A 25676-nucleotide genomic window follows, 5' to 3' on the forward strand; every position below is an offset into this window, starting at 1 on the left:
ATGTGATATCAAGGAGAACTAAAATAAGAATGTTGAAGATATGGAAAATAATTTTTCCTGCCTGAAGGGAGTGTAGGTTTAGCCAATTAATGTTGTTATAAATGGAAACCACTAAGTAGCACAATGTCAAGGGTATTTTCTTCAAATAGCTTAGAGGTCACTTAATTTAAAAAAAAAAACAACTTTAAATGAAAGTGTACTGTAGTAGTCCTACATAGTAAGGTACTGCTCTACATTTGATGTTCTATATCTCAGACTCCTCTGCAGATTGAATCTGGAGAGTGGATTTAAAGAATAAGCATTAAGAAGGTGCAAGTACAGGGCCCCCTCTGTATTTCCAGTCCATAACTGAATTTTGGAGGAAATAGGGAGGGAGGAATAGGGCCCCAGCAGCTGACAGACAGGAGGATTCTGTCTCATGCTGTTGTACCCAGCGTTCCCTCTTCATACCTGTAGAGAGGGTGTCAGGGTCTTAGCCAAAAAAAAAAAAAAAGTAGATTAGGTCAGGAATGGGCAGAGTGCACGAAAGCTTTCAAAAACGAACGTGAGACTGAACTGTGGCCACTTTGCGAAGCAGTCTTCCAGGGTGATTTAAAGTTTTAACCTACTTCAACCATATTTTGGTGTCCTTTCCTTCATGACTAGGATAACTGGGGCTTGCCTCGCTGCTCTTTCCAGCTGTTTTCCGATTTATTGAATTTCCTATTGGTGTCTTGTATGTACACACATGTACCGTGTTTCTGTTGCAGCCTGTCAGAAAACCAGTCCTTAATGAGGATGCCCCCGTGGGAGAATATCTGGCTGGTGGGCGCTATTTGCTTGTCCATGTCACTCCACTTCCTTATCCTTTACGTGGAACCGCTGCCAGTAAGTGCTTTATATCCTCATCCCTGAGCTTGGAGATGAAGCAAAAACTTGTCGGGAGCTTAAGGCAAAGGGTGGAGGAGGAGCAAAAGGTGTAATACTTGGCTTTTCTTTCAGATTATCTTCCAGATCACACCTCTGAATGTGACGCAATGGCTGATGGTATTGAAAATCTCACTACCTGTCATTCTGCTGGATGAAACACTTAAATATGTGGCCCGTAACTACCTGGAACCTGGTAAAGATAGTGTGCGGCCTGCCACCAAACCGTGTTCTTTGTCAGCATGCACCGAAGGAGTTTCCTGGCCGTTTGTGTTCATTACTATGCCCTTGGTTATCTGGCTTTACAGCACAGACACTAACTTTAGTGATATGTTCTGGTCTTGACTGACATGGTGACAGTTTTACATTGAAAGAAAAAGTTTAACTTAATCAATTTTTTTATTGTTTAGAGCAACTGTCTATTTCTGCTGAATTTTCACATGAACATATTTGCCGGTGATGGAGGTTTCATACTCTAGATTTTGGTTTTTTGCTTTTTTCTGACTTCAGTGGGGGCAATATATTCCTCTTTTATACACAGTTAAAGTGTCCATTGACATGTACAGAGAACTAACACTATTTTATGCAATTTTTTTGTAGATGAAAAGCATGTACAGTGTTCTGTTCAATAGTCTATTCATCATGTAAAAAAAAAAGTAAATTTTTTTGAGCCAGCGGACACTATCAAACTAAATTGGCAGCAGATTTTAGGGAATGAATGTGTGTTGTCTAAAACTAAAAAGAAAAAAAAAAGCATGTAACTGTTTGTCTTCTGCATGATCATCCAAACTTAATTTGTCATACAGTCAGGTTTTATTTTTTTCATAAGCTGAACTTTCTGCACTGGGTAGAGAGTACTGCTACCTTGGTCAGGATTTCTTCTGTTTCCCCTCTTCCTGCTCCCTTGCTCTTGGTTCTTGACTGTCCTTGTTTACACCAGTTTCTGTATGAGGTATGCCTAATCTTGCTCGTGCAGAAAATATCATTCCAGGTGCAGCCTGCTGGGGTTCTTCCATATTCTCAACACACAGTTTTTTTAAAGATTATTTATTTAAGTTTCTATTGTATTTTTATTGTAACAGACCTTATTTTGCCAGTGTTGCCCATGATGCAGGGATAGGGAGGTTTACTTCTGTCTACTTAAATCTAAACCAAGCCTTTTTAACCAACACAGTCTGTTTTAATCCCAAAAGAGGGTTTAAGTTGAGTTTTAATACCTTACTTACATGTGTCAGATCTTTTTTTCTTTCTTCCCCCCTTTAAGATCAAAACTTGTAATGAGACCTGGAAAAATAACTTGCACTGCATAGCTAGAAATTGGGTTTCCTACACTTAGGGCACTAATGCTAAGTTGTATACATGGAGTTACTCTGCTGGCCTGTTGTTAGCCTGACTTGAAGTAACAAGCTCGTGTGTGTGTTTTGTAAAATCTGTAAATAGCACATGACCAAATTGAACATATTGTATAGAACTATTTTTATTTTAATGTGGCACTAACCACCTTCATTATTACAGTAAATGTTAAAGCATGTTTTCAAATTCAGTCCTGTATCAACAACGTGTAAGTCATTAACAGTCCTAACTGTGGTGTTTTTCTCCAATGCCTTCCAACTTTCATCGACTAAAGTGAGTATTTCTCCTCCATTTCACCATGCCAGTGGTGACTTGCTGTAAAATAGCATATGCTGTATACATGTTGAAGAATAAATAGTAATTTCCTTCATTCCCATGCTGTGTTTTGTCAAATTCTGCTGTGCTACATTATTATCACCACTTTAGACTCTCGTTATATGGTGTGAAGCTCAAATTACTGATTCTCAAGGTAAAGCGCTTGCTTTTGTTTTAGTGCATTTTAGAGCTTGTTTTAGAGCAGCCAGGAGCCTTAGCGTACCCCAAGATCCTACAGCTTTTTTTGTCTTAAGTTCGAGACAAAATTGGATAAATCTGTAATTTAAGACAAACGACAGGTGTTTATATGAATGTTCAGTGTGCAGAACACTAGTACTCGTGGTCAGGTGCTGGTTTACTCTGAGGCTTTTTCCTTCTCTGAAATGGGGGAGGCCCCTCTGAGCACACCAGCCCTTCTCTAGGAATAATCCACACAGTGCTCAATGTGCAGGTGCTTCTCTGCTCCTCTTTGCAAAAACAGCTTATTGTTTCCAGTGAATGGAAACACTTTGAACAGTGGTCATACAAAAAGACAAAAGAACAGTCTTGGCTTCACAGGATAGTCTTTGAAAATTGTACTAGGGTCATAATGCCTTTGTTGAGTAGCAGGTGCTGTGTTATCTTGCGTTGGCTCGAAATCTGCTTTAATAACCAAATTCAAACAGCTTTCTTACTCCTCGTAGCTTTTAACTACCATTTTCCTCTCTGCTCTTTTAGTGCCAGCTGGAATCCAGTGAGCACAGATTAATCCTTTCGGTTTCAAGCTTTCAGATATATTCAGATATACATGCCAACCTCAGAATACAGACCCTATTTGAAAGTCCACTGCATTGCAAATACTCACTGTTTATGTAAATGCTGATATCCTTTAACCGATGCTGAAGTGACTCAGGTAGGGGGAGATAGACGTGATGATGTAAGAGGTGTTTTGTAGAACTGTAAGCATTGAACTCACTCGAATGCCCTCTATGCAAGGAAGAACCTGTCTTTGCCAACCTGGATGTTTTGCATACCACAAAACCGATGGCCAGCACCAGTCAGATGCTGTCTGAATACTAACTGAGCATTTTAAGGCTTGAAACAGGAAACTTACAGGTCATGTCATTTAGCATTCCTTGGGATCAAAATGTATATCCAAGTCCACTGTCACTTGTTGGAAACAATGCTGGCAAACCTGCTCCCAGAATTGTGGCTAGATTTTTTCAAGGGGGCAGGGACAGCCACTGAATCTTTGAGCAATGGCTCTGTGTACACCTCTAGAGCACCTGTGTTGGTGGGCTTTTCTAAGCCATGTGGCAATATTTGTTAGCGATTCTTCTTGTACAGTTCTCTTCCTGTCTATTACACCAAATAATGCTGCTATACAACACCTTTCTCCCCATCTCTAAGACACTGAAGGGGAAAATGGATAAATTAAAATTCAGTCTTTTGACACCTTCTGTTGAATCTTTGTCTGGCACACTCAGTTGTGCATGTTGAAGACAAATCTTGCTGAGGGCTCACTCGTATCAGTTATCTCAGGGTCTCACTTGCAGTAGCAGCCTTCTGTTTCTTGGAGTTTACCTTTGAAAGCTAGACTGCTGGTGGGTGAATGGAGTGGCGTTTATCCCTCCTGACTGCTCCTGCAACCTCAGGAGCCTGGTTTTGTAGAGTATGCCTAAAGAGCCCAAGCAATCTTAATCTACCTTGCTTTTCTTTATTATTTTTAGATGTCTCCTGGTCTTGCTGTCTAGCCTTCTTTGCAGAAATGGAGCGATAGGGTTCCCTATGATCAGTACTTAACTATTGCTGGTTCAGTGGCAACTGCTGTTAGACTTCAGTGCTTCTGTTCTCCAGGTGTTGCCACTATAAGATGTAGGCCAGCCTGGTGTGGTCTGGACTGGCCAAACATCAACACCTACCATGTGCTTCTTCCCCTGTGGTCAAGCACCCAGCCCTAAAATTGCTCTGCTGTGGGCTTTCAGGTTTTATTTCCCATCTTAATTCTAGAAAATAACTTCATACCTTTTGTTTCCCTTTGCTCTCATCTCACTGAGCTTTCCATCTCTCTGGTTTTCTGAACTCCTCACACCTTGCTGCTTATTTCTTAGCATGTGAGGGGTGTGTAGGATTGACGTTGATTGTGCCCGATGGTACCATATGCGAGAAACACCAGGAAGGATCCCAGCTTATGCTGGGAAACCAGTGGGTTTTGCTATGCAGCAGTGCCTCCTGAATTAAGTGTTCTGTAGGCTGGTCCAAAGCAGAGCAAAGATGACGGTCAGGCAGCTGCAGGCATATGCCAGCAACATGGAGACAAGGGCTTTTATCTTTGTTGTGCCCCAGCTGCTCTCAGCTTTCAAATGGGAGCGATTCAAAGTACTGGTTTTGAGCTGCACAACTGGCTGCTCCTTCTTGCCTGTACCCAGGCACTAAAATTAGTCCATGGTTGGTTTCTCAAAGCATTACTGCAAATACATCAGTATGAAAGAAGCTGCAGAAAAATACATACCAGTCTCTCAAAGTGCTGCAAAGCTGATGATTGTAGAGAGGCCGTTCTGGAGAAGGCTCATGGTAAGAAAATGAGTTTTTAATCTGATGATAAAATGCAGTACAGCAGTCCTCTGTCACTGTTCGAAGAACACAGCTGATGCACAGAATATACGTGGTAAACTGCTTAAAGATGGTTAAATTTGCTGAGATGAAGGGAGGTAAAACTGATACAAAGTTGTCTGTCTCTTGCACCTGTCTTGTTTACCTTCTTGCACTTCTAACCATTAACTGTTTCCCTAATCTCTGCTAATTACATCCTTAATTACATTAATATTACGCATTCTCAAATCTTAGCAGGAGAGCCTAAATTTTAGTGTTAAGCAGTGTTTTGAAGAGCCACCATTTAGTTTTAGGCGATCAGAGTACACTTTTTCCAGACCCAAGGCTAACCTTACGCTGCATTTTAGGGGTAAAGTACAGTAGTAGTTATACTGTACTCTACCCTTTGCTTACGCATTAATCTGTGTAGTTTAATGACTGCTTCAGAGCTTTCCTACTGCTTCCCAGAATAAGCTGCATAACTTGAAAAAGGGACATTGTTAGGTCACTTCAGGGCCAAATTTGCACTATAATGCCTTGATCAGAAGAACACCAAGATTTTTTTTTTTAAAGGGGAAAAAAATAGCTCAAACTGGGTACTATGAGAAGCTGAAAGAAAGACAGATGAGGCTCCCGTTACTTTTTACTATTACCACTAGTCAGGCAAAGAAATGCAAAAACTATCCAAACATACCTCAATTCTTTTTCATGTATGGTCTTCTGGAGGAGGTGCTGACTTTGATAAAGGGAGCTCTGCTAAAATCAGAAGAGCTGAGACATAATCCAGAGTGTCCTGGGCTTTAAGAACAAAGTAACCTGAGAGTGTCCCTTCAATGACAGAGCAGTCGTTATCAGACTTAACATTCTTTCTTCTGTCACTGTTGATCTTAGTCTTGCTTTTATAATGATACTTTGCATTCATCCTTTTATTAACTGTTTCCTTTTCTTTCTTTCCTTTTCAGCAATACTGGAGTAATCGCTTCTTAAACAATTTTGCAGAAATGTAAGGTTGTTTTGTTGCGTGCATGTGTTTTTAGCAACACATCTACCAAAACTTCTGCATGTATCATGTGTAAAGATTCTTTGCTTTCCCTAAAAACAAAACTCATTGTGTTCTCTGTGGAAGAAATGTGTGGTACCATTAGGACTTCAGATGTACAAATGTGCAATATAGTTACAGAATTGGAAACTCTCTCCAGAGAAGTTTGGGTTCTGTGCAGCATGGAGAAGAGTTTGTTTATCTTTGAACAAGAATCGCCGAGCTGTCAGCCAATTTTCCATATTCCTGTATGTAAAATGTCAGTTTATAAAATGTACAATATCAAAACTGCATGCCTTCGGTTGTAGACAAATCTCTGTATTGTATCATCCAAACATACTACTTATAACAGCTTATGTACAATGCTATCCTATTTATAAAACTCATTGAAAAGATTACAGATGAATGTTAAACTGTAAGCCTCCAGTTCATACCTTTGGATTTTTTTATCGTGTGCAAATCAACCTGTTTTGCACTGTAATGTAACTTATTTAAATCTAAGGCAGTAAGACAGATGTTGGTGCAATACAAAATATTGTGATGCATTTATTTAGAAAGCAGCAAATGACTTAGCCAGTTACCACAACTGCATGTATGACCTTTAGAAGTTGTAAATAAGATCAGTTGTCTATTTACATGCTGACAGTAAGAAGCATCACACCTAGTTTCATTTGTATCAGGTAAATAAATTTATTCTACAATACATACTTTGCGTGTTATTTTATGCACTTTGTTTTCCGCAGGTACATGCGTACATACTTCAGCGTGCTCTCATATTAATGCCAGGATGACACATATTTGCACCAACAGCATTGCAATCTTTCCTTCTAGAACTATGCAGATGCCAGCTGCTCTTCCAGCAGTATTGACCTCCTCGCTGGTGTGACTTCCTCTGTCCAGGGGCTTGTGTGTGTGTTTAAGGGACACTGTCAAGTACTTTGATCACTCAATTTTTTTTAAAATGCTCCATTGTTTGTAAATCCCTCTGAGAAACTTAAAATAAACATTTCTTTCCCAACTACATCTCTTATTTTTTGTCCTTCTCTATTTCCTAAATTGCCCCAGCCCTCAGTAGCTGCTAGACTCTACCCCTTCCATAGGTAAGAGGAAGGTTAACCAAGAGTGCGTTTGCTACAAGCCATGAGCAGCCTGCTTACGGCTGCTTCTGTTAGCCATGGCTTATTCCGTTCCTCAAAACTTAGGCAATTTTGCCGGTGAGCATGCTGCAGCAGTGCAGGTCCCACCAGGTCACAGCGTCAGAGCCCTTGTTACAGTGTTAGGCAAGGCTAAAGCACTCCGAAGGGTAAAAGCTGGGTTAGCCAAGTGTCCTGTAATGCTCTGCTCTGACTCCCATAAGCTACGTTTTGTTTGGAGTAAGCGGAGGGAAGTAAGGGCACAAGCAGAGCCTCTCTAACTATGCAACTGCAGCCAACTTCAAAGGGGAGTAATGCGTTTTAAATTAACTGTAATGCCTCTCGAACTAGCCCGTGATGCCAGCAAACAGCGTTATCCAAATTAGGTGACATGTCTGAGCCCCTTCAAACACAACAGCACGAGGTTTAAAAATACTAGAGCTGAATTCCGCGGCTGAGCTCCGCTATATGATGGTAGGCGCTGCATTAATACATAGGGCTGGAGGAGAAGGCTGCTTCCTACTATGGTAGTGTTGTTCCCAGCAAGCTGAGCTCTGCTCCTAACCTCTGGGCCAAGGCTGTCAGAACCGAGTTCAGCACAGCTTTTATCTGCAGCTGCAGCTCTTCCCTCCACCTTATTTATAGACCGGCTCCTGCACACACCAATAACACTGTCACCAAATAACCTCCCGGAGCTGCTCCCAGCACAGGCCAACAAACAGCAGCTGTCCGTTACACTGCACAGACACCTGAGCTAAACTATTAAAATCATTTGTTCAGCCCATTAGGGAAGAAACTGCCCCATTAACAAACATCTCTAGGCTGGTGTTCAGGAAACGATGAGAAAAACAAAGCTCTCTATCGACTAAAGGCAGCTGAAGGCCAGTTTCTCGGAAGAATGCACACACACAGTGTACCAACAGCTTGTAAAAGTTACTCCTGCTGCCCAGCTGAGCTGGTGCCCTCTTCTACTTGCATCAATACTTGTCAACAGCACTGACACCAAATGTAGACTGGCGATTATATTAATTAATTCATTGTTCAGAAAACAGCTTCAGCTTCCACTCCGTACTGCTGCCATGGCTAGTTACAGTGCGAGGATGGTTTCAGCATTTCTGCGTCGACAGCACAGCGCTGGGGAGTGAACCGAGACCAAACCCTTAACTTATCTTTAAACATTTTTGTAGTTATGATCTGCAAGCATAACTAGTCCCCAAATGAACTGCAAGCAGCACTTCTGGAGTAGAGCCACACAGAGAAAACTTTGCGAAGCTCAGTGGGTTGCTAGGTACTCAAGTGCGAGAGCATGTGGGGTAAGAGATGCTGAGATAAACAGCTTCATCCCCCCCCTCCTCCTCCTCACCTCACTGCACAGCCCTGGCTCCAAAGCACCGCATGGATGGGCCCCGTTCTGACGGCTGCGGAGGGAAGAGAAATGGTTCCCAGCACCCTCAGGCATTACAGGCAAATTACATCAAGCTCCAGTACGGGGGGCAGAAAACAGCCCCGTTTTACACCGAGGTGAATGTGATTGCGTAAGATCCAAACCCACAGCCACCCCCAGGCTGGTGGGTGAGAAATGAGGAAAGCACTTGGTAGAGGAGAAAGCACATTTGTTTCACAACCTCAGCTCTGGAAAAAAAGCCTCAGGAAAAACTACAGGCCAAGCCCGCAGAAGCTGCAGAATGAAGATGGGCATCCCACCCTCTGTTCAGCCTGCAGAGCCCTGAGCACCTGAAGACAGCTTTCTAACATTTCATCCCCAACGATTCAGCTGCTCTAAACCCAACTCTGCTAGAGCACCGGGTACCTTCCTCACCACCGGCCAACTTCTTTCCCCAGCAATCTAACACAAGCCTGCTGCTGTGTTGTTTAATGCCCAAACTGAAGACGCACAAACAATACCAAAGGGAACCAATCTAATTGCAGTCATGGCCTCAGGTTCTGCTGTCAGCCACGGACACCTCAGAAGCGGTTAACTGCAGCCGAGAGCCGAGGCTCTGCAAAGCCCGTGGGACGCTGCACGAAAAGCTCTCAGCTAAGTGGGGCAGCATCGAGAGCGGCGACCAGGGGCTGACATGGAAAATGTAGGTCAGCTCTACTGCTGCTGAGGAAACCCTGCAAGTTCACCTCAAGAGGAAAATGGGCTGGGCTCTGTGGCAGAGCGAGATGCCCTGCCGTGCCCCCGTGGCGTGCGGGATGTCTCCTCGCACACACACGCAGCCCTGACAAGGTCGACCAGTCCCGACTGCCAGGAGCAGAGCCCAAGAGACTGCTGCTTCAAGGCGCCCGCTCCAACCATCCCACTTGGCCTGTCATCGGCATTCACCAGGCTCGGAGTGCTCAGGAGCCTTCTGACATCGGTTTAGCAGGCTCAGCTATTCGCCTAACAAGGTCAAGCCCCCTGCTATTTGTTTAAATAGAGACAGAGGGACCTAAATTCATACGGTAAGAGTTATCCCCATCAGCCTCCTGGAGCAGCTTGAGGGGAATGAGCAAAATCATGAGAGCACCCAAAAACTTCCCTTTTAATTAGTTCTTTTGGAGGCAGTACAAACTCACACTTGCACATAATCCTAGGAATAACACAGGATTTTGCTGACATCACCAGCTTTAAGAGAAGAGGGGTAAAGTTCTCTAGCCTTGCTCTTCAGCAATGGCCAGCCTCCAGGAGCTGCTTGGCGTGTCCAGCTCAGTGTTTCTCTGAGACTGAGCACTACCATAACCAACTGAAATAGACTTCAGCAACAACAACAAAATCCCCAGACCTGATAAGCCGGGGCTGCTATAAACCCGTGCTATTTTTGCAGGTGGCAGAGTCAATTTTTCCTACAGAGGCAGGCAGAGAACACTGCTTTACTGTTGGGGTGAGATAACATCAGAGGCTAACAATCAAGCTGCAACCAGCTCATGCATTCAGAACCAAGTCACACAGCTCCAGCGCATTGTGATTGCAAAACATCGACGCTTTGGTCTTGCGCTTGTTCCTGCCCTGCCCTGCATTCAGTGAGGCACGACACCCCAGACAGAATTTGTAACTTAAAAGTCAGTTTCTCTTATCATTGCCCTCCTGCAGGACTCGAGCACTAGCAGAGATCTTCAGCTGAGGTTTGAGACCAACCTTCACCAGGCAAAAAAGGGGCAGGCAGAAAAGCTCCCCCCACCCCTGAGCTCACCCCAACGTGTGTCCTTTCTGCTCCTGGAAGAACAAACTCACTGTCCATAGCCAGGCTGATGTGCAGCTGCCGTGCCAACAACAGCCCCTATTCACAGTGCCACTCCTCAGTTTTCCAAGAATTCTTTCCCCGTATTCCTCATCCCACCACACCGCAAACAGCAGTTCTAGCCCTGTCCTGCAGTGGCTGCCTTGCCCTGGGCACACTTTGTCTCAGGATACAGGTACCAAATTCTGTGCCATCGTAAAATCTAGGCCTAGGGTTTGTGGACACTGCCAGCTTCTTCTCACGACATCCACCACGAGGCTTTGTACCTCCTCTGAACTGCTAACATGAGAATCCACCCACCCGTGCTCACAAAACAACCGGCAGGTGCTGGAAATCTCAGCCTCTGCCAGGCAGCACTGACTGGGTACGGACTGCTTGCCAAAACCGTGCTGCTCTTCAACACAGCTCCCAGGCGTTTCACAGATCAGAAAGAAAACCAGAAGGAAATCGCTGCAGCATTGACTCAATCTCCAGTCCATCAGACGATGCATGCAAACCGCAGCTGGCCTCTCAGAAAACAAGGCCAAGTTCCCAAAGCACCCCGAGCTTGCTTTAACAAGTTCTCTGCCTTGCGGAATTACGGAATCTCCCAGAGCGACACTGCAGACCTTTCCACCGACATCCCAGCATTGTGTCAACCAGATTCCGCAATAAAACAGCAAAAAGCTGCAAGTAACGTGCCAAAACTAGCCCGAAGAATGACTGTGTACACTGCGCAGCACTAGATCTGTATCAGCGCATGGAACAAACAGAGGAAGGTGAGTGCTGCTGGTGGCTGCCCACAGCAGTGGGGAACGAGATGTTCCCTTAGTTTGGGTTGAGGGACAGAGATAATAAAGGTGTTGAAGTAAAATTCAAGCACCTAAAGTCCTGGAAAATTCCTTTCTCCAGTTGACGCTGACCCCGGAGCACACAGACTCCCTGGGATACTTCTCTTTTCTTCCTGGAACTGCTCTGACACCTTATGCTGCCTTTCTGTGAGTGCTCGGAGCTGCACTGGTAAGACCAGTTCAGCATTTAGCTCTCCCTATGCTGATCAGGTTCCACACGCTCATTAGGCAGTTCTCAGCCCGAAGCACAAGGGCTTTTTTTCTGACAGATGTACGCTGCAAGACTTAACACCATCCAGCCTTTCACAAAATGGAGTTGCTGTTGCCCTGCTTTTAAAGCATAATGGGATTAAGAGCTCGTCTCCTCCCCTCACCAGCTGCCGTTTGTGTTTGAAGTCTTCATCAGGACACTTCCATCTCGGTGAAAGCCCCACTGGCAATGTCCCACAGAACTACTCAGTTCCTTCTGCTAGCATCCTAGTGAAAAAGCAGCCGTCACGGGGCTGGCACTAGGGCTAATCCAGGGTTAGAAATAGGACACTAGGACACACGCTTTTTCCTCCCCTCGGGGCAGGGGTGAGGAAGAGCAGCCTCACCCGCAGCAGTTTCCCTTCAGGCCAGGGCTGCGTGCCCAGGAGCTCCGTTTCCTTCCCAAGGCCAAGAGCCCAGCAGCAAGTGAGGTTAGCCCTTGTGTCTCTACACCCGTGTAAGGCCAGATGGTGCACGTTCTTCCTTCCGCCATGTAAAACCTCTGGATTTATGGATGGTAGATCACAGCACAAAGGGAGATCACACCAACCTCCTTCCTATTCGCTCTTTTCAGACAATAGAGGCAGCAAGAACAAAAGCTGAAATCAAAGCACAGCACGGGAAGAGTTAAACCCCTTTTGCAAAAACTCAGATATTTCCAGGGCTGGAGTGTTACTGGGTGGAAGGTCCTTAAAACTTCTCAGAGCCCAACATTTCAGCGAGGAAAGTGAACATTTGACAGAATCCTGCAGCCTTATCTAATTGTCTGAGTTGCAGTGTGACATCCTCTGCAGAACAGACAGTGGTTAGCTGGAGCCACCTTCCTGCCTGCCTATTAAAAGCTGTCCTAGAGAGCTGAGGAAACATTAAAGTCCATCTCCATACACAGTTTCTGCTCTTGAAACAATCAGCAGCAACACCAGAACCCAGCAGTTATCCAGGTCAGCTTGAATTTACACTAACACAGGAGTTACTATTTTTCAGAATAATGCCAAACTTTCCCCTAATTAAACAGATATTTCAGCAGATGAGACAACTGAACTTACAGAAGGCATGAACTGCATGATCTGGGCCACTCTGGAAGTCGCCTGCATTCCAGGTCACTCGGGTCTACCAGACTGACAGCCCGCTCAATCCATGCGAACGTTGCCTCCTTCTTGCTTTCACTGTGGACCTAAGGAGGAAAACCAAAATCTGAGGTTAGGCTATCTGCCAATTTGGTCTGCCTGCACCATCGCTGGCTACCAGCCCATCAAATTTTCCAAGGCAGAAAAGCTCCTAGTCATTGACTGCAGATACTCGCTGGCTTCCCAGCAGACAGGCTTTACAAACATTTATTCCAAGAACCATATGGACTGCAGCTTACCCAGACCAACCAGGGTAAAGAAGATTCGTATCTGCATGCTGCTGTTCTTGCTCTACTGATGTCATCATGCCGAAGTTTCCTGGAAAACCACTTAGTATCCAACAAGATGAAGCCAAGTTACCAGCTTCAGCTCTTCAAACCATACTACACATCAAGGGAGAACACAATATATTAGACAATAAACATTAGGCAAAAAGCAGAACAACAGAAATCTGATAAATAGTTCGGGGAAAGAGCTGGCATCTTAGTGACCTTTACAGCAATGCACAAGCAGTGTGCTGTCTCTCCAGCCAACACAGGAACGGGGCCTTTTGTGCCGCCAGATCAATCCAAGCTCTTGGATCAGATGCCAGCATACAGATCTCACCTCTGCCAACTGCTAAACCCTCCCAGCCCAGGGAGCTCAACCGGGAGATGTTCCAAGCCACCAAAACCCCTCATTAGCCGAGCATCGTGTGCTGCTGCTGCCTGCCTGTCAGGCGACTTTGATGTAATTGGACTTTCTGTTCTCTGTAAATATTTTAGAAATTTATGTCAAGTCCAAGTCTCAGGATGTGTGCTTTTTTCCCCTCTTTTTCCTCTAGACAGGCATTCTGAGGCTCACCGTGCTCTAAAACAGACAGCTGACAGCTAAAAAGAAGCAAGCTGAAGTGACCAAAGGCAAATTTTCAGAATGCGAGGTCACTTTTTCCTGCCAGGCCACGCACTTGTTAAACATAATAATGTAGCCAGGACACAAGCAGGACAGCCAGTTCAGTAGATGTCATCTATTGTCCTTTAGGAAATGGTACTGTCTGTGAAGGGACAGATGTAGAAAACTCAATCCTTTTTAAAGCCTGTATGTCAGGAATTATACTGCTGTTGTTAGATCCCCAAACCATCTGCATGCATCAACATTTTGACAGGCGGACAGAGAAAGAAGGAAAAGGAAATGAATCTCCAAACTTACGAAGCCCTTTGCCTCCCCCGGGAGCTCGTTGGAAGCAGGGAAGCTGTTTGAAATGAAGGCTTTTACAATGTAAACATCTGTCAGCGACCCGCCACCGTGAAACTTCCCCTGCACATTCCATATAGAGTATTAAACAACCATTAGCATTAATGTTAGCTAAGTATGCGCAAGGCTTGAGACAGCAAGTGAAAAACAGAGATCATGCCTTCTGTTTTGCTGTCATCAACAGTGATCGATGTGGACTAGCCAAATAGCTTTGCTTAATATATAGATATAGGACATTTTTATGTTGAAATTCTCCACGTGAACAGTTTATTCTTCACCAAGCTGTGTTTGCACCAGAATACATCAGAATACCTTCTTTTTTTGCACCCAAACACCCAGCTCTGTGTACGTCCCTGCCTCCTCCTGACCAGCTTCCAAATGACATCTTAACCAGTCTGCCAGTTCTAAAAACAACCAGAACTGCAGCAGCTGCCCAGTTCTCTCCCTTTCCACATCACCACACCAGTATTCTTCTTATCTTGTCATCCTTCCCTCCAAGATCTGGTCACTGGACCGTCACAAACCTGTTAATTATCAGCAGGGCCTCAGGCCAAAGCTCCAACACAGCAATTCAACAGCATCACAGTTCCCAGCCCCCCTCCTCTTGAATATCCTTGAACCAAACAGCCTTTTGTGGGGCCACGAAGCAAGCAGATAAAAAGTAAAAAAAATAGGATGGGAGAGGAACGTGAATATTTCCGAGGGAATTTCAGGAATCTTGTCACAGGATTACTTTTCAAACTGTTACCCTGGCAAAGCGGGCAGTACAGGAACATGACTGGTAAGGGAGTAATTCCTTAAGCCCACACTGAATCCTTTCTATGAAGAAACTACTACAAAAGTGACTACAGTGAAATTGCTTTTTACTGGGTACTACATAAAGTTGTACCAATTTACTACATTTAATCCCACCTAAGGCCACTAAATTTAAACCCCCTGGAGACTGGCATTAATATAGATGCTTTTTTAAAAAGATATTTGGCTACAATATACTTGTGTAACTTGAAATCACAATAGCACGACACAGCCTTTGAGATTTCCTTACAGTTGAGATCCAAATGGAGAAATAGGGTTTGCTGAATAAAAAATATTCCTTGCCTCTATCTTGGACAGATCAGTTTCCACATCACTGAGCTCCTGAAAAGTAAGGATAGAAGAATCACTACAAAAAACAGGCTTAATAAGACAGTTATTGGGAAAAAAAAAAAAAAGAGCTCTAGTTAATCGAAAATCTCTCCATAATCAGCAGTAACAGAAAAGGAAAAAGCACCTCAATTAGACAAAAACATTTATATTGGCCAGCAGTCCTCAGTTCTTTTCACTATCTCTGCTTCACAGTTCCTAGATTCTCTAGATCTGGAAATCAGAATTCTAAATACTGCCAGTATTTTAGTTGTTACCAGCACATCATAGAAAGCACTGGCAAGTCACTTGCTACAGAACATATATTAGATAATTCCTAGCCACATCATTGATGCATGATACTTTTAGATTCCAGTAAATTAAGACTTTTACCTCATAGCCAAGTCTATGTAAAGGCTTTAGATTTGAAGAAATTCCGTCCCCTTACATCACTTCTGTATCTTGCCTATCATAAAGCAGTCAGGAATTAAGAACCTGTTAATGACATCTGTGATTTAAATGTCAAACAGCTCTCAGGGTTTCAAGCAGTCACTCTATCCTTACCCAACCCAGAGACTAGCACTGGCAGACATGTCAGTGCTGTAAAATACAACTGGATGGCAACAGCTTCTTGCCTCCCCTAAAAATTGCTTCACTTTTGGGAGCTTACATCACAGATTTGACACAGCCTGAACTTCAGGTTTTGGCTTTGCGATCTTTACTTCTAGTGTGCAGAGCACATGATTAATGGACAGAATGAGATCAGCTACTTATTACAAGCTAATTGTTCCAGTCCCTAAACTAGAATACCAGTAACTAAATTTGAGAGTACAAGATTTCTGCAAAACCTGAGATCACATTCTAAAAGTAGAGCACTAATGAAGGCTCATTAATAGGCAAGAAGAACCCCCTTAGAATTCTCAAGCTGCTGCTAAGTACATCTGTCTACATAATCTCAAACGCTTTGGCACGTAGGACATTCTAGAGTTCCTTATTCTCTTACAGTACAATTACTAGCAAAGACTACAAACAAGTGATATAACCCTAATAAATCAGGTCCTTACAGAAGCATTACTTACAGGCATCTTTTCACTGGAATTTTCACTTCCATTAAGGAGCAAAATTCTCAGAAAAATAAAGCAGCAATGATTTGATTCCATGTTGACAGCTGTCTTAAGGTGTTCTTTGGTGTACCTGGACTTGTTTGCTAAAGCTGCACATTAGGACGCAGTTTTCTTTACAGCATGCTCATTTATCTTGTAGTTTCATCTCTATCCTACAAGAAGAGGTTATCAGATTATCTACAAAAACACTGCAGAATGATTTAGTAAAACTGTGGTTATCAGCCTTCCTGTTCTATGCAAATGTTGTTTCAGAAAAACGTGTAAGAGTAGTGGTCTCCACCTGTGATTAGTGATATATTTCAAGGAGTCATTAGAACAAAACGGCCAAGCAGCTCACAAAATCTACAGCATGTACCTCATACACATCTCTCATCAAAAATTAAATGTGTCCGCTCTTCAGTCTAGTAACACTAAAAACTCCATTCTTTCATCCACAGCGGAGGTTTGAAATAACAAGAAAGCTAATGAACCTACCTAACTTTCAGACACAGAATCCAATTTGATGAAACCTTGAGTGTGAGCAAAACACAAGGGAGGTGAAAAAAGAAAAAAAGCTTTGAATCTGCTTGTATGTGTATACTTTTTTTCCATTAGACAACAATGGTATAAACACTTTTTTTTAAAGAAAAACAACAAAAAAACCCTAAGATTCAGGCCTCTCATACACCAGAATGCAATTAACAAAGTGTTCACTCTAACTGAAATACAGCCATTTGGTGTATTTATTTAATTAAGGAGCAGTCACAGTTTATGCCAATTCAATCACCAAGATAGCAGCATTCTGTTCTTTTCTGTTCTTCTCATATATTCTTCCATTAAGCATACCTCAGTTTGATATTTTGGAAAGTCTAAAGCCCCCAGAATTCCAGAGAGAACACACACCCAGCTGCTTTTTTTTTAATGGATAAACTATTAGACTCCTTCGTAAGATGTGACATAAAAAAGTATTTTCAAAATAGACTAGGAATAACTGCCTAATAGAAGAGGAATAACTACCTAGTCTTTTTGTTGTGCATTTTTCTAATTCATGTAGTACATATTACAGAGGAAAAGAAATTTTACCCTTATCTGCATTGTACTTCCACGATTAGGGGGAAGCTTGTTTTCCATCTCACATATTTGTACCAAATAGGCATTTTTCCTCCAGCTGATACTCAGAACTACTTTTTAGTCTTGTAATAAAGTCTGTCTGCTCCAGCATTAACTGTGGTAACAGAATAAATACAAAAGGAATTAAATTGTCAAGATAAAAAGATGTTTTCGTAAGACTAAGGAAATCAGAGCTGTAAGAAAAGTAAGAGCACAAAGTAATTCCTCCTCCCACACATCAAGCCCACAGAATTGAAAGTTTCTGGATTACACGAAGAAGCTCACCCTTGAAGAGATGATGCTGAAGAGAGAATGTTGAGAATCTGTACGCGAAGCAATGTAACTTGGCTTCAAAAGGTGAAGGAAAACACAGGAATTCAAACATTATCTCCCAAAAACAGGAAGTATCTAAACATGGCAAAACCAAGACAATACATACTTGTATAATTTTAACATTTTTACGGAAATGCATGTGGAAAGGGATGAATTCTTTTTATATCATTTTAATTGTCATTGCTGTATGCTGAATGTGAAGTGCTTTGAGTCACTGATGAAAAACCATTTAGTAACATTCTGAAATAAAACTAAAGAGCATTTAAAAATAAATTTTAATGTACAGACTTTATGTGATTATAGGTTTGAGTAAGGATTGGGCAAACTGCTGTAACTCTCCAACACTGGTACAATTCTGTACACACAGAAATCAGTCAACTACAAAAATGTCCTCTAAGTCAAAGCGGCGTGGCGTATCAAACTTCTCCTTTACAGCACACAGGAGATAAAAAGACATGCCTTATAAAAAGACAAATTAATTCAACAAACACAGCAAGAGAAAAGTGCTGCTTTCAGCCACACGGAAGCAACTCCTCCAGACTTCAACAGGAGTGTGAGCCCAAAAGGTAGCATACAAACAAGGGAGCATACAAACCTTTTTCACAAAGGAATACAAACCGCTGTATTTACAAACCAATCAAGCACGCTTAGCCCTGAACACAATTTAGACAGTTCCCATCATAAACAATAGGCTTATTATGCACTTTAGATTCTAATGCTTTTAGTTTTAGCAGGGATTTTTTTGAAATTAAAGTTGCAAATAACCTCCAGTACAGCTAATCCCTTATACTTAATAAATAAGAAGCATCAAGAATCTTCATGGCATTGAGATGCATAGAACTATTAAATGGTTTCAGAGTCTATATTAAAAAAAAAAGTCTTTGTTACTGCAAAAATCACAGCTGAAGTTCTTCAAAGAAGAATGGCCCCAGTGGTATGTTCACGTGCCAAAACAAGCCTCAGGAAGAGAGGCCATCACTGCATGCCAAACCACTGTTCTTGATCTGCCCACTGGGCTGCTTCACTATCGCTGCCTTCCAAGTCCCCCTCTTCTCCACTTCCCTCCATATCGTCCACATCTTCTTCCTGGGTTGCATCTGTTGGGCTTTCCTCTTTTTCCATTTTCTGCATTCCTTCTAGTGACTTCTGATCATTTGGATCCAAACTGAGGGAAAGAAAAGAAAGCATTGACTTAAAACTTAGTATTTTTTTGTATTTGTAATGCTATCATTAAAAAAAAATCATCTTGTTTTCTGCACTTCCTGTTTAGCATCACCAAGAGTTTCAAATCAGTAAACTTCACCTCAGGCTGACAATAACACCAAGTATTGCATCTTTATACAAAACCATTTTGAGCCTCACGAATGCACTTCTCTAAACATCACACTCTTTAAGGAAACTTAAGTCAACTCCTTCAGACAACACTAATTATAAAGCAATGTGGAAGTAATAAAAATTTAAATGACTATGACTAAATGCATCATTTACAAAATAAAAATAGCTGATCCATTTACGCAACACGAGTTTATTGTGGATGTAATGTGCTAGATTTAAGGTGAGTTTAACTTTTTGAAATCGAAATATGTAACATTTAACATAACTTTATAAGATAACATTTAGGTTCTTTATTGAATCACCTATTTAAATTTACGTAATAGCTCATGCTCATAGAGCATCTTCTATTCTAAAGGAACAGATTCTGAAGTTGCCAATGTAATAATAAATAAAAAAATCCATGCCTTAATCTTTTTATCAGTCAAGGAGCTGTATGCATGGTGACATGTTTGCTGTTAATACCATCCATAAATTTTGCACTTCTCAGTTCAAAGCCTTATGAGCAACTAATTCATTATCAGGCTACAATGCGTTATGTTTCTGTTTTAAGGGAGAATGATGTAGAGCTACCTCTGATGCATGCACTAACCACTTAGTGACTCAATGCTCAACTTTTTACTTGAAGTTGATTATTGGTTCTTATAAATATGCTGCAATTTTGGAGTCTCTGGGTTACCTTAGGGCAATACTGTACTGGTCCATTGCTTCCTGGTATTCGTTGACAGCTACAAGAAAGTCTCCGAGTATTCGATGCAGAACACAGTCACTCTGATTAGCCAGTGCGTTCCTCAGCAAAGCAATTCCATCTTCATACTTTTGTTCTCTACCTGTTTATTTGCAAAACTACAGTTTTAATTAATAGTTTAGACAAATCTATAAAAGTCAGAGTGCGCAGTAAAAGCCATCACAACACACACTTATTTCTTCCCTCAGAAGTGACAGCATGAAGGATAGTAGCAATATACTTTTTGTAAGCAGTAACTGCTACACTCATGACTACGTATACTTTGAAGTCAAAACATTTTGTCTGCAATTGTTTCAAGTGCTGCAATGTCAGTTGTGAGATGCAATTAATTCTTGTGCTTTTCCCTTCAGAATAGAACTGACAACCCCCTAGGCTGCAACATCACCATCACATTCCTCGCATTGATGAGGCTGCATAATTAAAACATCAATTATGTTTTGTAGTATTAAGTTGGAAAAGTGGAAAGAGAAAAGTGGAAAATGAATTAAGTGGAAAAAGTGAACTTACTAAGAAGTTCTGCTTTCTTTACCACAGCTTTAATGTAATCAGGTCTTTGTGTCAGCGCTTTGTCCAATAATGTTTTTGCTTTTTCCTGTGTGACTGGGTCTTCAAGACAGACTGTTGCTAACAGAGTGAGGGTCTGTGCATTTGCTCCCAGAGTTTTATACACGTTATTTGCCATAACCATAGCTTCTCGGATACTGTTAGATGCTAGGTAACATTCGATGAGACCTGATGATGAAAAAGGAAAAAAATTTAACATTACTTTTAACTCTGCAAGAAAATGCATATTCCTCTGAAAACGTATTTTCCTTAACTACTTACCATATAAATTTGTTCCTATTTAGGAGACAGTATGACAAAACGAAGTTCCCAGTGCAACTAACTATCCAATTACCATCATCTGAAACTGATTTGATCAAAACACCGAAGTCTCTTTATACCCAGATTAAACTATTTAAAAACAAACATCTTTTTTGAAAATCATTCTTATAAATACATGTGTTCTCTATTATCTCTCATCTAACTACTTTTAATAGAACTTTATAGCTTTGGGGGTAATAATAGTTTATTTACTAGAAAGTCAGCAGGAGAAAAAAAAAAACAACTCCTGTCCATTCCCTTGCTTGATAATAGCAAAAACCATCATCATCACCACCACACCACCAAACCAATGCTATACGTTTGAGTAGCTTCGCTTCACTCACCTTCATAGCAATCCAGCCTGCAAGGCGCAAGACGTATCGCTTCACGGAAGTGTATAATTGCTTCCTGTACCCGGCCCATGTTCCTAAGAGCAGCTCCTTTCAGCAACAGTGCTTGAACGCTATTACTATTAAGCTGGATAGCTTTGGCTCCTAAATATAAGGCACGGGAGTATCGTTTACTATAGAAACTGTGACACCTACGGAAAGACAAGACAGATTGTAAACGTACTGCCTGCATGCATTCACAGAGGCTTAGAAGAGAGAGGGGGAAAAAAAAAATAGATTACAAGCAACTGTTGAGCTTCTTGGATTTCAAGTTAAAAATATATGTTCAGGTAAAAACAAACTTTTCTTTTCAAAAGCTAAAAAAAAAAATGAAACCAACAAGAAAACATCAATATGAATATTAACCATTATAGCTATTTAATAGATCACTGCTATTGCACAGGTACAGTAAATCAAAGAGGTTTAGACGTACTGGAAACAACCAAAATAAGTATTTATTACTAGCTAAGTTACCCCAAAACCAGAACATAGTTAGAAAAGCACCCTCTGAACGAAAAAATCTGAATCCACTGTATAACTGTAATCTACCTCATGCAGCAAATCGAGAGGGTCAGGGTAAGAAAGGAAAGAGAACATCTTACCCAGACACCACCCAGGGCTCTGCATGTTGATCAGAAATATTGAAGAGACGGCAGCCCAAGTTTTCCACATCCTCCAGTCGACCTTCCCGTGCCAATAAATAACCATATACATCCATTCCTGAAGCGAAACGTTTGAAGGTCAGTCATCAAGAAACGGAAAGCTCATTCACAACAAGAAATATTAAAAACAAACTTCTTAATTAAATTATTTTTAATATATGCTTCTTTGGCAAACCACATAAATGGCTACGATACCTTTTAATTTTAAATGACTTACAACACAAACACCTACTATGAACCGTGCAAGTACCAGCAACTGGTCATTGTACACAATTTCCGAGTGTAAATTCTGAATTGAAAGCCAGGTACAACAATATTCAATATTCTCATGAATGTTTGTGTGTATCTGCTACTCTAATGTTACTCAACAGATCATTACACTAAGTAAACTTTTTTTTAGGATTTGCTCACCTTTTATTAGGTAAGGATCCAGCATTTGTGCTTGTTCAAATTTTAGAATAGAGTTTTTATTATCTCCAGCTCTGAAATACAGGTCTGCTAAGCTCCCCAGTAAATCTACATTATCCCTCAGCAATGACTTTTTCTCTAAAGAGCTTTAAGAGAAAAGAAACGGCTGTTATTTATACAATGTCATTTTAATATAATTATACATAAATATTTTATATTATTTGATTACATCATGCTCTTTCAACTCTTACCAAATGGTATTGATTGCTCTCGTGTTATCTCCAGTATGCACAAAAGCATACGCCTTGATCCACACTGAAAGCCAGTCCAAGTTAGGAATACTCTGAATTACATTCATTGTCATAGAGGCCACTTCTGCACCTTTCACCGACAGCGAGAGCAAACCTATTCAGAAAGGTATAAAATTCAACTTCAGTCACCATAAACTACCTTTAATATAAATTAATTGTCTCAAGACCAGGAACTCCATCCCCTGGCAAGCATAAACAAGCAGTTTGTCACAATGTTCTTTATAATTTGCATAATACAGGCATTATATATTATATGCAAATTGCAGTCAATTACCTAGTCCTAAAGATAATTCAGATTATAACACTTTTTAGTGCTGAAGTACTTACAGTATGGAGAAACCTACCTAGTATGGCATCAAGTGCTAACGGGCACTGTCTCAGTACTTCTTTGTAGCTTGTAACGGATGAGCGTTCTTGACCCGCTTTCTTGTACAGATTTGCCAGCATCATGTTGATCTGTAAGGAACACAATGGCACTAGAGTCAGGTATGAGAAAGGAGAAATCCTCACTAAGAATAGGTCACAACTTTGCCTTCAAGCATTGCTCCCTCCCTCCTGTTCTGGGTAGAAGTTATAATTGCCAGCTTTTCTTCTGAGATCACTATAACATACCATATACTATAAAATTAAAATTGATTATTCTGAGCCCAAATATAAAATTTGTATTCTTCGGTATTGACATAATACATCCTGAAATCTCAGTATTTTGCATACATGATGTCAAAAAATGGGCAAGTATTTTACGTATGATGCCGAGAAGTACCTGTATACCCATTACATTAACTTTCAGTATACGTCTCTGATCAACTGAAGTTTTAAAGAGTTTAGGAAGGCAGAGAAAGTTTCCATTTAGCTTATGAATAAAGTCATGATTGATGAAAGAACAGAAATGATTTGAGCTCTACGCAGCCCAATTACTTTTCTGCTACAATACTTCATTTTACTAGTGTGTATAGGTTAAAAGTTTTCTTTCCTTAATCTTTTCTTCTTTTTCTGCTCTGCAATTTGGTCTTTAAACAGAACACCTATACATTACCAGAGCCTAAGCCACATACACTGCTTTAAGATAAAACATAGATGATTGAGTTGATGCATTTATCTTTTAAGCCCTTATGACATAACAGAGCCAGAAGGCACAGACTCAACATATTTAGCACTGCAGTCCACAATGGGATCTAAATATTTAGCGTTATCTAAACTGTTATTAAGAAGGATGTAGTGAACTGGAAAGACGGAGCATTGGTGTTCCTACTGTTTGCCAAAGTCTTCATCCTTTCAAGCATCTCGCATTGCTCAAACCATACAATAAGAAATGATGTGCTACTCCTTACACATTCTGGATTCAAGAACGTATTAAAACACTTGCTCAATTTTAACAATCACAGTTTAGCAGGTTCAGTTGACTGCCTAACAGTGAAACAGCACAGAACAGTCAGCCTTGCAAGGTAACTAGGCTACAAGTGTATCCCCTTCAGCTCCAGCTGGTGACAGCATGCCTTTCCTGTCCAGCGATACACAGCTCTTCCATGGAGGCTAGGACTCTGCCTAGCTACATCCACAAAGTAAAGTACGTTACGTTAAACCTGTACTTGGCTCTCACTTTTAGAGCCCCACTTCAAAACCAGAGCAAATTATTCGGATATCTCGCACTCACTCGCTAACTTGCCGTAATTGAACGGCTTACAATCATATAAACTTTTTTTCCTGGTAGAAGTGACACACATTTGTTGAGAGTAATCGCTCTTTGCCCTATGAAAACTACTCATAACAACATCCAAGAAAGAATGGACGATGGATGGATGATACAGATTTCAAGCTCTATTATACTCAGAGACTACATTGCTTTACTGGCCTAAGGATTAGAAATACACCGACCAAGGACTTGTGACAAACATCTGCCAGAACAAACCTTTGGGGTTCTCTGTCTGGAAGGAATCCCATCCAGAATAGCAATGGCATCTTTATCTTGCTTCAGCATTGTATAGCATTCAGCCATTTTATATTTCACTTCAATTTCAGACGGTAAACACTGAAATAAAACACAAACATTAAGCACTTTACAGTCACATAAAAAACGTAAATAAGGTCGCCTCATAAAATGTTTAAAATATGTTAGAAAAGTCTAGTGCAAGAAAGTTAAAAACGCAACTGACTGGTTCTCATGTCTTCAAAAAGCATGAATTGCATATATAAAATCTCACGTTCCAAGACCAAATTAAGCTTTCCATTAGAAAATAGGCTTATTTGACATGATAAATCCACAATCTAACACTACATCGTTAAATCAGCAACATTAACTGAACAGAGGGGGCCTGATCATTTTATGCAGCACATTAGTCAGTTTTGAAATACCTGGCTTTGGGGGGTTGATGCAGCATTCCCAGTAGAAGGTCTTACTTTTGAAGTTTTACTTAAAGCCTTTTTCTGCTGCAAGGCCATTGTGTACTTACTGACAGCATTTCTATATTCCTTATCATGGAAAAGAGAATCCGCGTGATATACGAGGAGTTGGTATTTCTGAGATGGTGAAAACAGTTCCCTAGGAAAAAATGCAAACAGACTAAGTTCAGCAAAGAGCCAAAGAGATTCCAAAGCATGTGAAGCTTGCTTTGTCTGCCTTCAATTTCCAAATGTTGCTGCTCCTTTGCTGCACTGGGAGGGCCCCTGGGTAACAGGTACAACTCCTCACAAAGGTGCTACCTTCCCATGTTGAGCAGTGAGGGTTTCAGAAGGGGATTCTGGCGTTAATTAGTACCTCAAACAACTCTCCAAAACATACAGGCGCACAGAGGCCACTGTAGGCAGGGAGAGCCCTAACACTGAGCCCTCCTCCTCCTCCTGCCCCTGCCCGCAGGCTCCCCGCGGGCCTCCCCCTCAGCCGCCGGCGGGAGGGCCACTCACGGGTTGTTGCCGCTCATCGTCAGGAGAAGCCCGCTGAGGAGCCGCACGTTCGAGTGGAGCCCGGCGGAGGCCATCTCCCGGACGTGCTCCACCACGCTCATGACGGCGGCGGGAGGGCACGGCAAGGAGAAACGGAGCCGGGAGGGAGCCGGGAGGGAGCCGGGAGGGGACCGGAAGGAGAGGAGGAACGGATCGGGGCCGCCACAGCCGCTTCAAAATGGCGCCGTCGCAGGGGCCTCACGCGACGCCGCCTCCGCCGCTGCCCTGCCGGCGGGCGCGCGGCCCGACAGGCGCTCGGCAGGGCAGCCCGCGGGCGGGGCCAAGGCCCCCCGATAGCTCCGCCCGCGCAGCGGCGCCTTCCCTCAGTCGGCTGTAGGGCGGGTGGGTGGTAGGAGTAGGGGGATTGTGTCAGG

The 25676-nt window shown here is 42.0% G+C and overlaps 3 protein-coding genes across 11 annotated transcripts in view; 1 reads left to right on the forward strand and 2 right to left on the reverse strand.

Annotated features, from left to right (window-relative positions):
* ATP2A2 (ATPase sarcoplasmic/endoplasmic reticulum Ca2+ transporting 2) overlaps positions 1-7207 on the forward strand; it is a 45711-nt gene extending 38504 nt beyond the window's left edge. For 2 of the 6 annotated variants that reach the window (XR_014573614.1, XR_014573615.1), the window contains 3 exons: positions 750-867; positions 982-2532; positions 6108-7207. Coding sequence is in view for 4 of the 6 variants with exons in the window: in XM_083804306.1 (XP_083660432.1) it covers positions 750-867; positions 982-1251 (388 nt within the window). In the remaining 2 variants the exon portion in view is untranslated. Of the gene's footprint in view, positions 1-749; positions 868-981 lie in introns of all 6 variants that reach the window. The other 4 variants (XM_083804309.1, XM_083804307.1, XM_083804306.1 and 1 more) reach the window with 2 other exon arrangements.
* Positions 6107-17755, reverse strand: LOC310883648 (uncharacterized protein). 2 transcript variants are annotated; one of them, XM_083804360.1, is made up of 7 exons: positions 17289-17755; positions 16182-16378; positions 15026-15117; positions 13936-13978; positions 13354-13496; positions 12987-13130; positions 6107-12794 (listed from the first exon to the last, which is right to left on the reverse strand). In XM_083804360.1, the coding sequence occupies exons 2-6, from the start codon at positions 16260-16262 to the stop codon at positions 13121-13123; spliced, it is 369 nt and encodes a 122-aa protein (XP_083660486.1). In that variant the 5' UTR covers positions 16263-16378; positions 17289-17755; the 3' UTR covers positions 6107-12794; positions 12987-13120. The 2 variants fall into 2 exon arrangements, with proteins under 2 accessions (XP_083660486.1, XP_083660487.1); XM_083804361.1 differs by lacking the exon at positions 13354-13496.
* Positions 17756-17906: 151 nt separating this feature from the next.
* ANAPC7 (anaphase promoting complex subunit 7) lies at positions 17907-25539 on the reverse strand. Of its 3 annotated transcripts, none has more exons than XM_083804321.1 (11): positions 25264-25539; positions 24715-24901; positions 24272-24391; positions 22707-22818; positions 22303-22456; positions 22055-22197; positions 21584-21701; positions 20937-21133; positions 20236-20460; positions 19660-19810; positions 17907-18813 (listed from the first exon to the last, which is right to left on the reverse strand). In XM_083804321.1, exons 1-11 carry the CDS (start codon positions 25362-25364, stop codon positions 18624-18626), a joined length of 1698 nt encoding a protein of 565 aa, XP_083660447.1. In that variant the 5' UTR covers positions 25365-25539; the 3' UTR covers positions 17907-18623. The 3 variants fall into 3 exon arrangements, with proteins under 3 accessions (XP_083660447.1, XP_083660449.1, XP_083660448.1); XM_083804323.1 differs by having other exon boundaries at positions 24813-24901; positions 25264-25534; XM_083804322.1 differs by lacking the exon at positions 25264-25539 and adding an exon at positions 25118-25181.
* Between the last annotated feature and the right edge of the window lie 137 nt (positions 25540-25676).

This window comes from Anser anser (assembly GCF_964211835.1).
Source record: "Anser anser genome assembly, chromosome: 18".
Lineage (NCBI taxonomy): Eukaryota > Metazoa > Chordata > Aves > Anseriformes > Anatidae > Anser > Anser anser.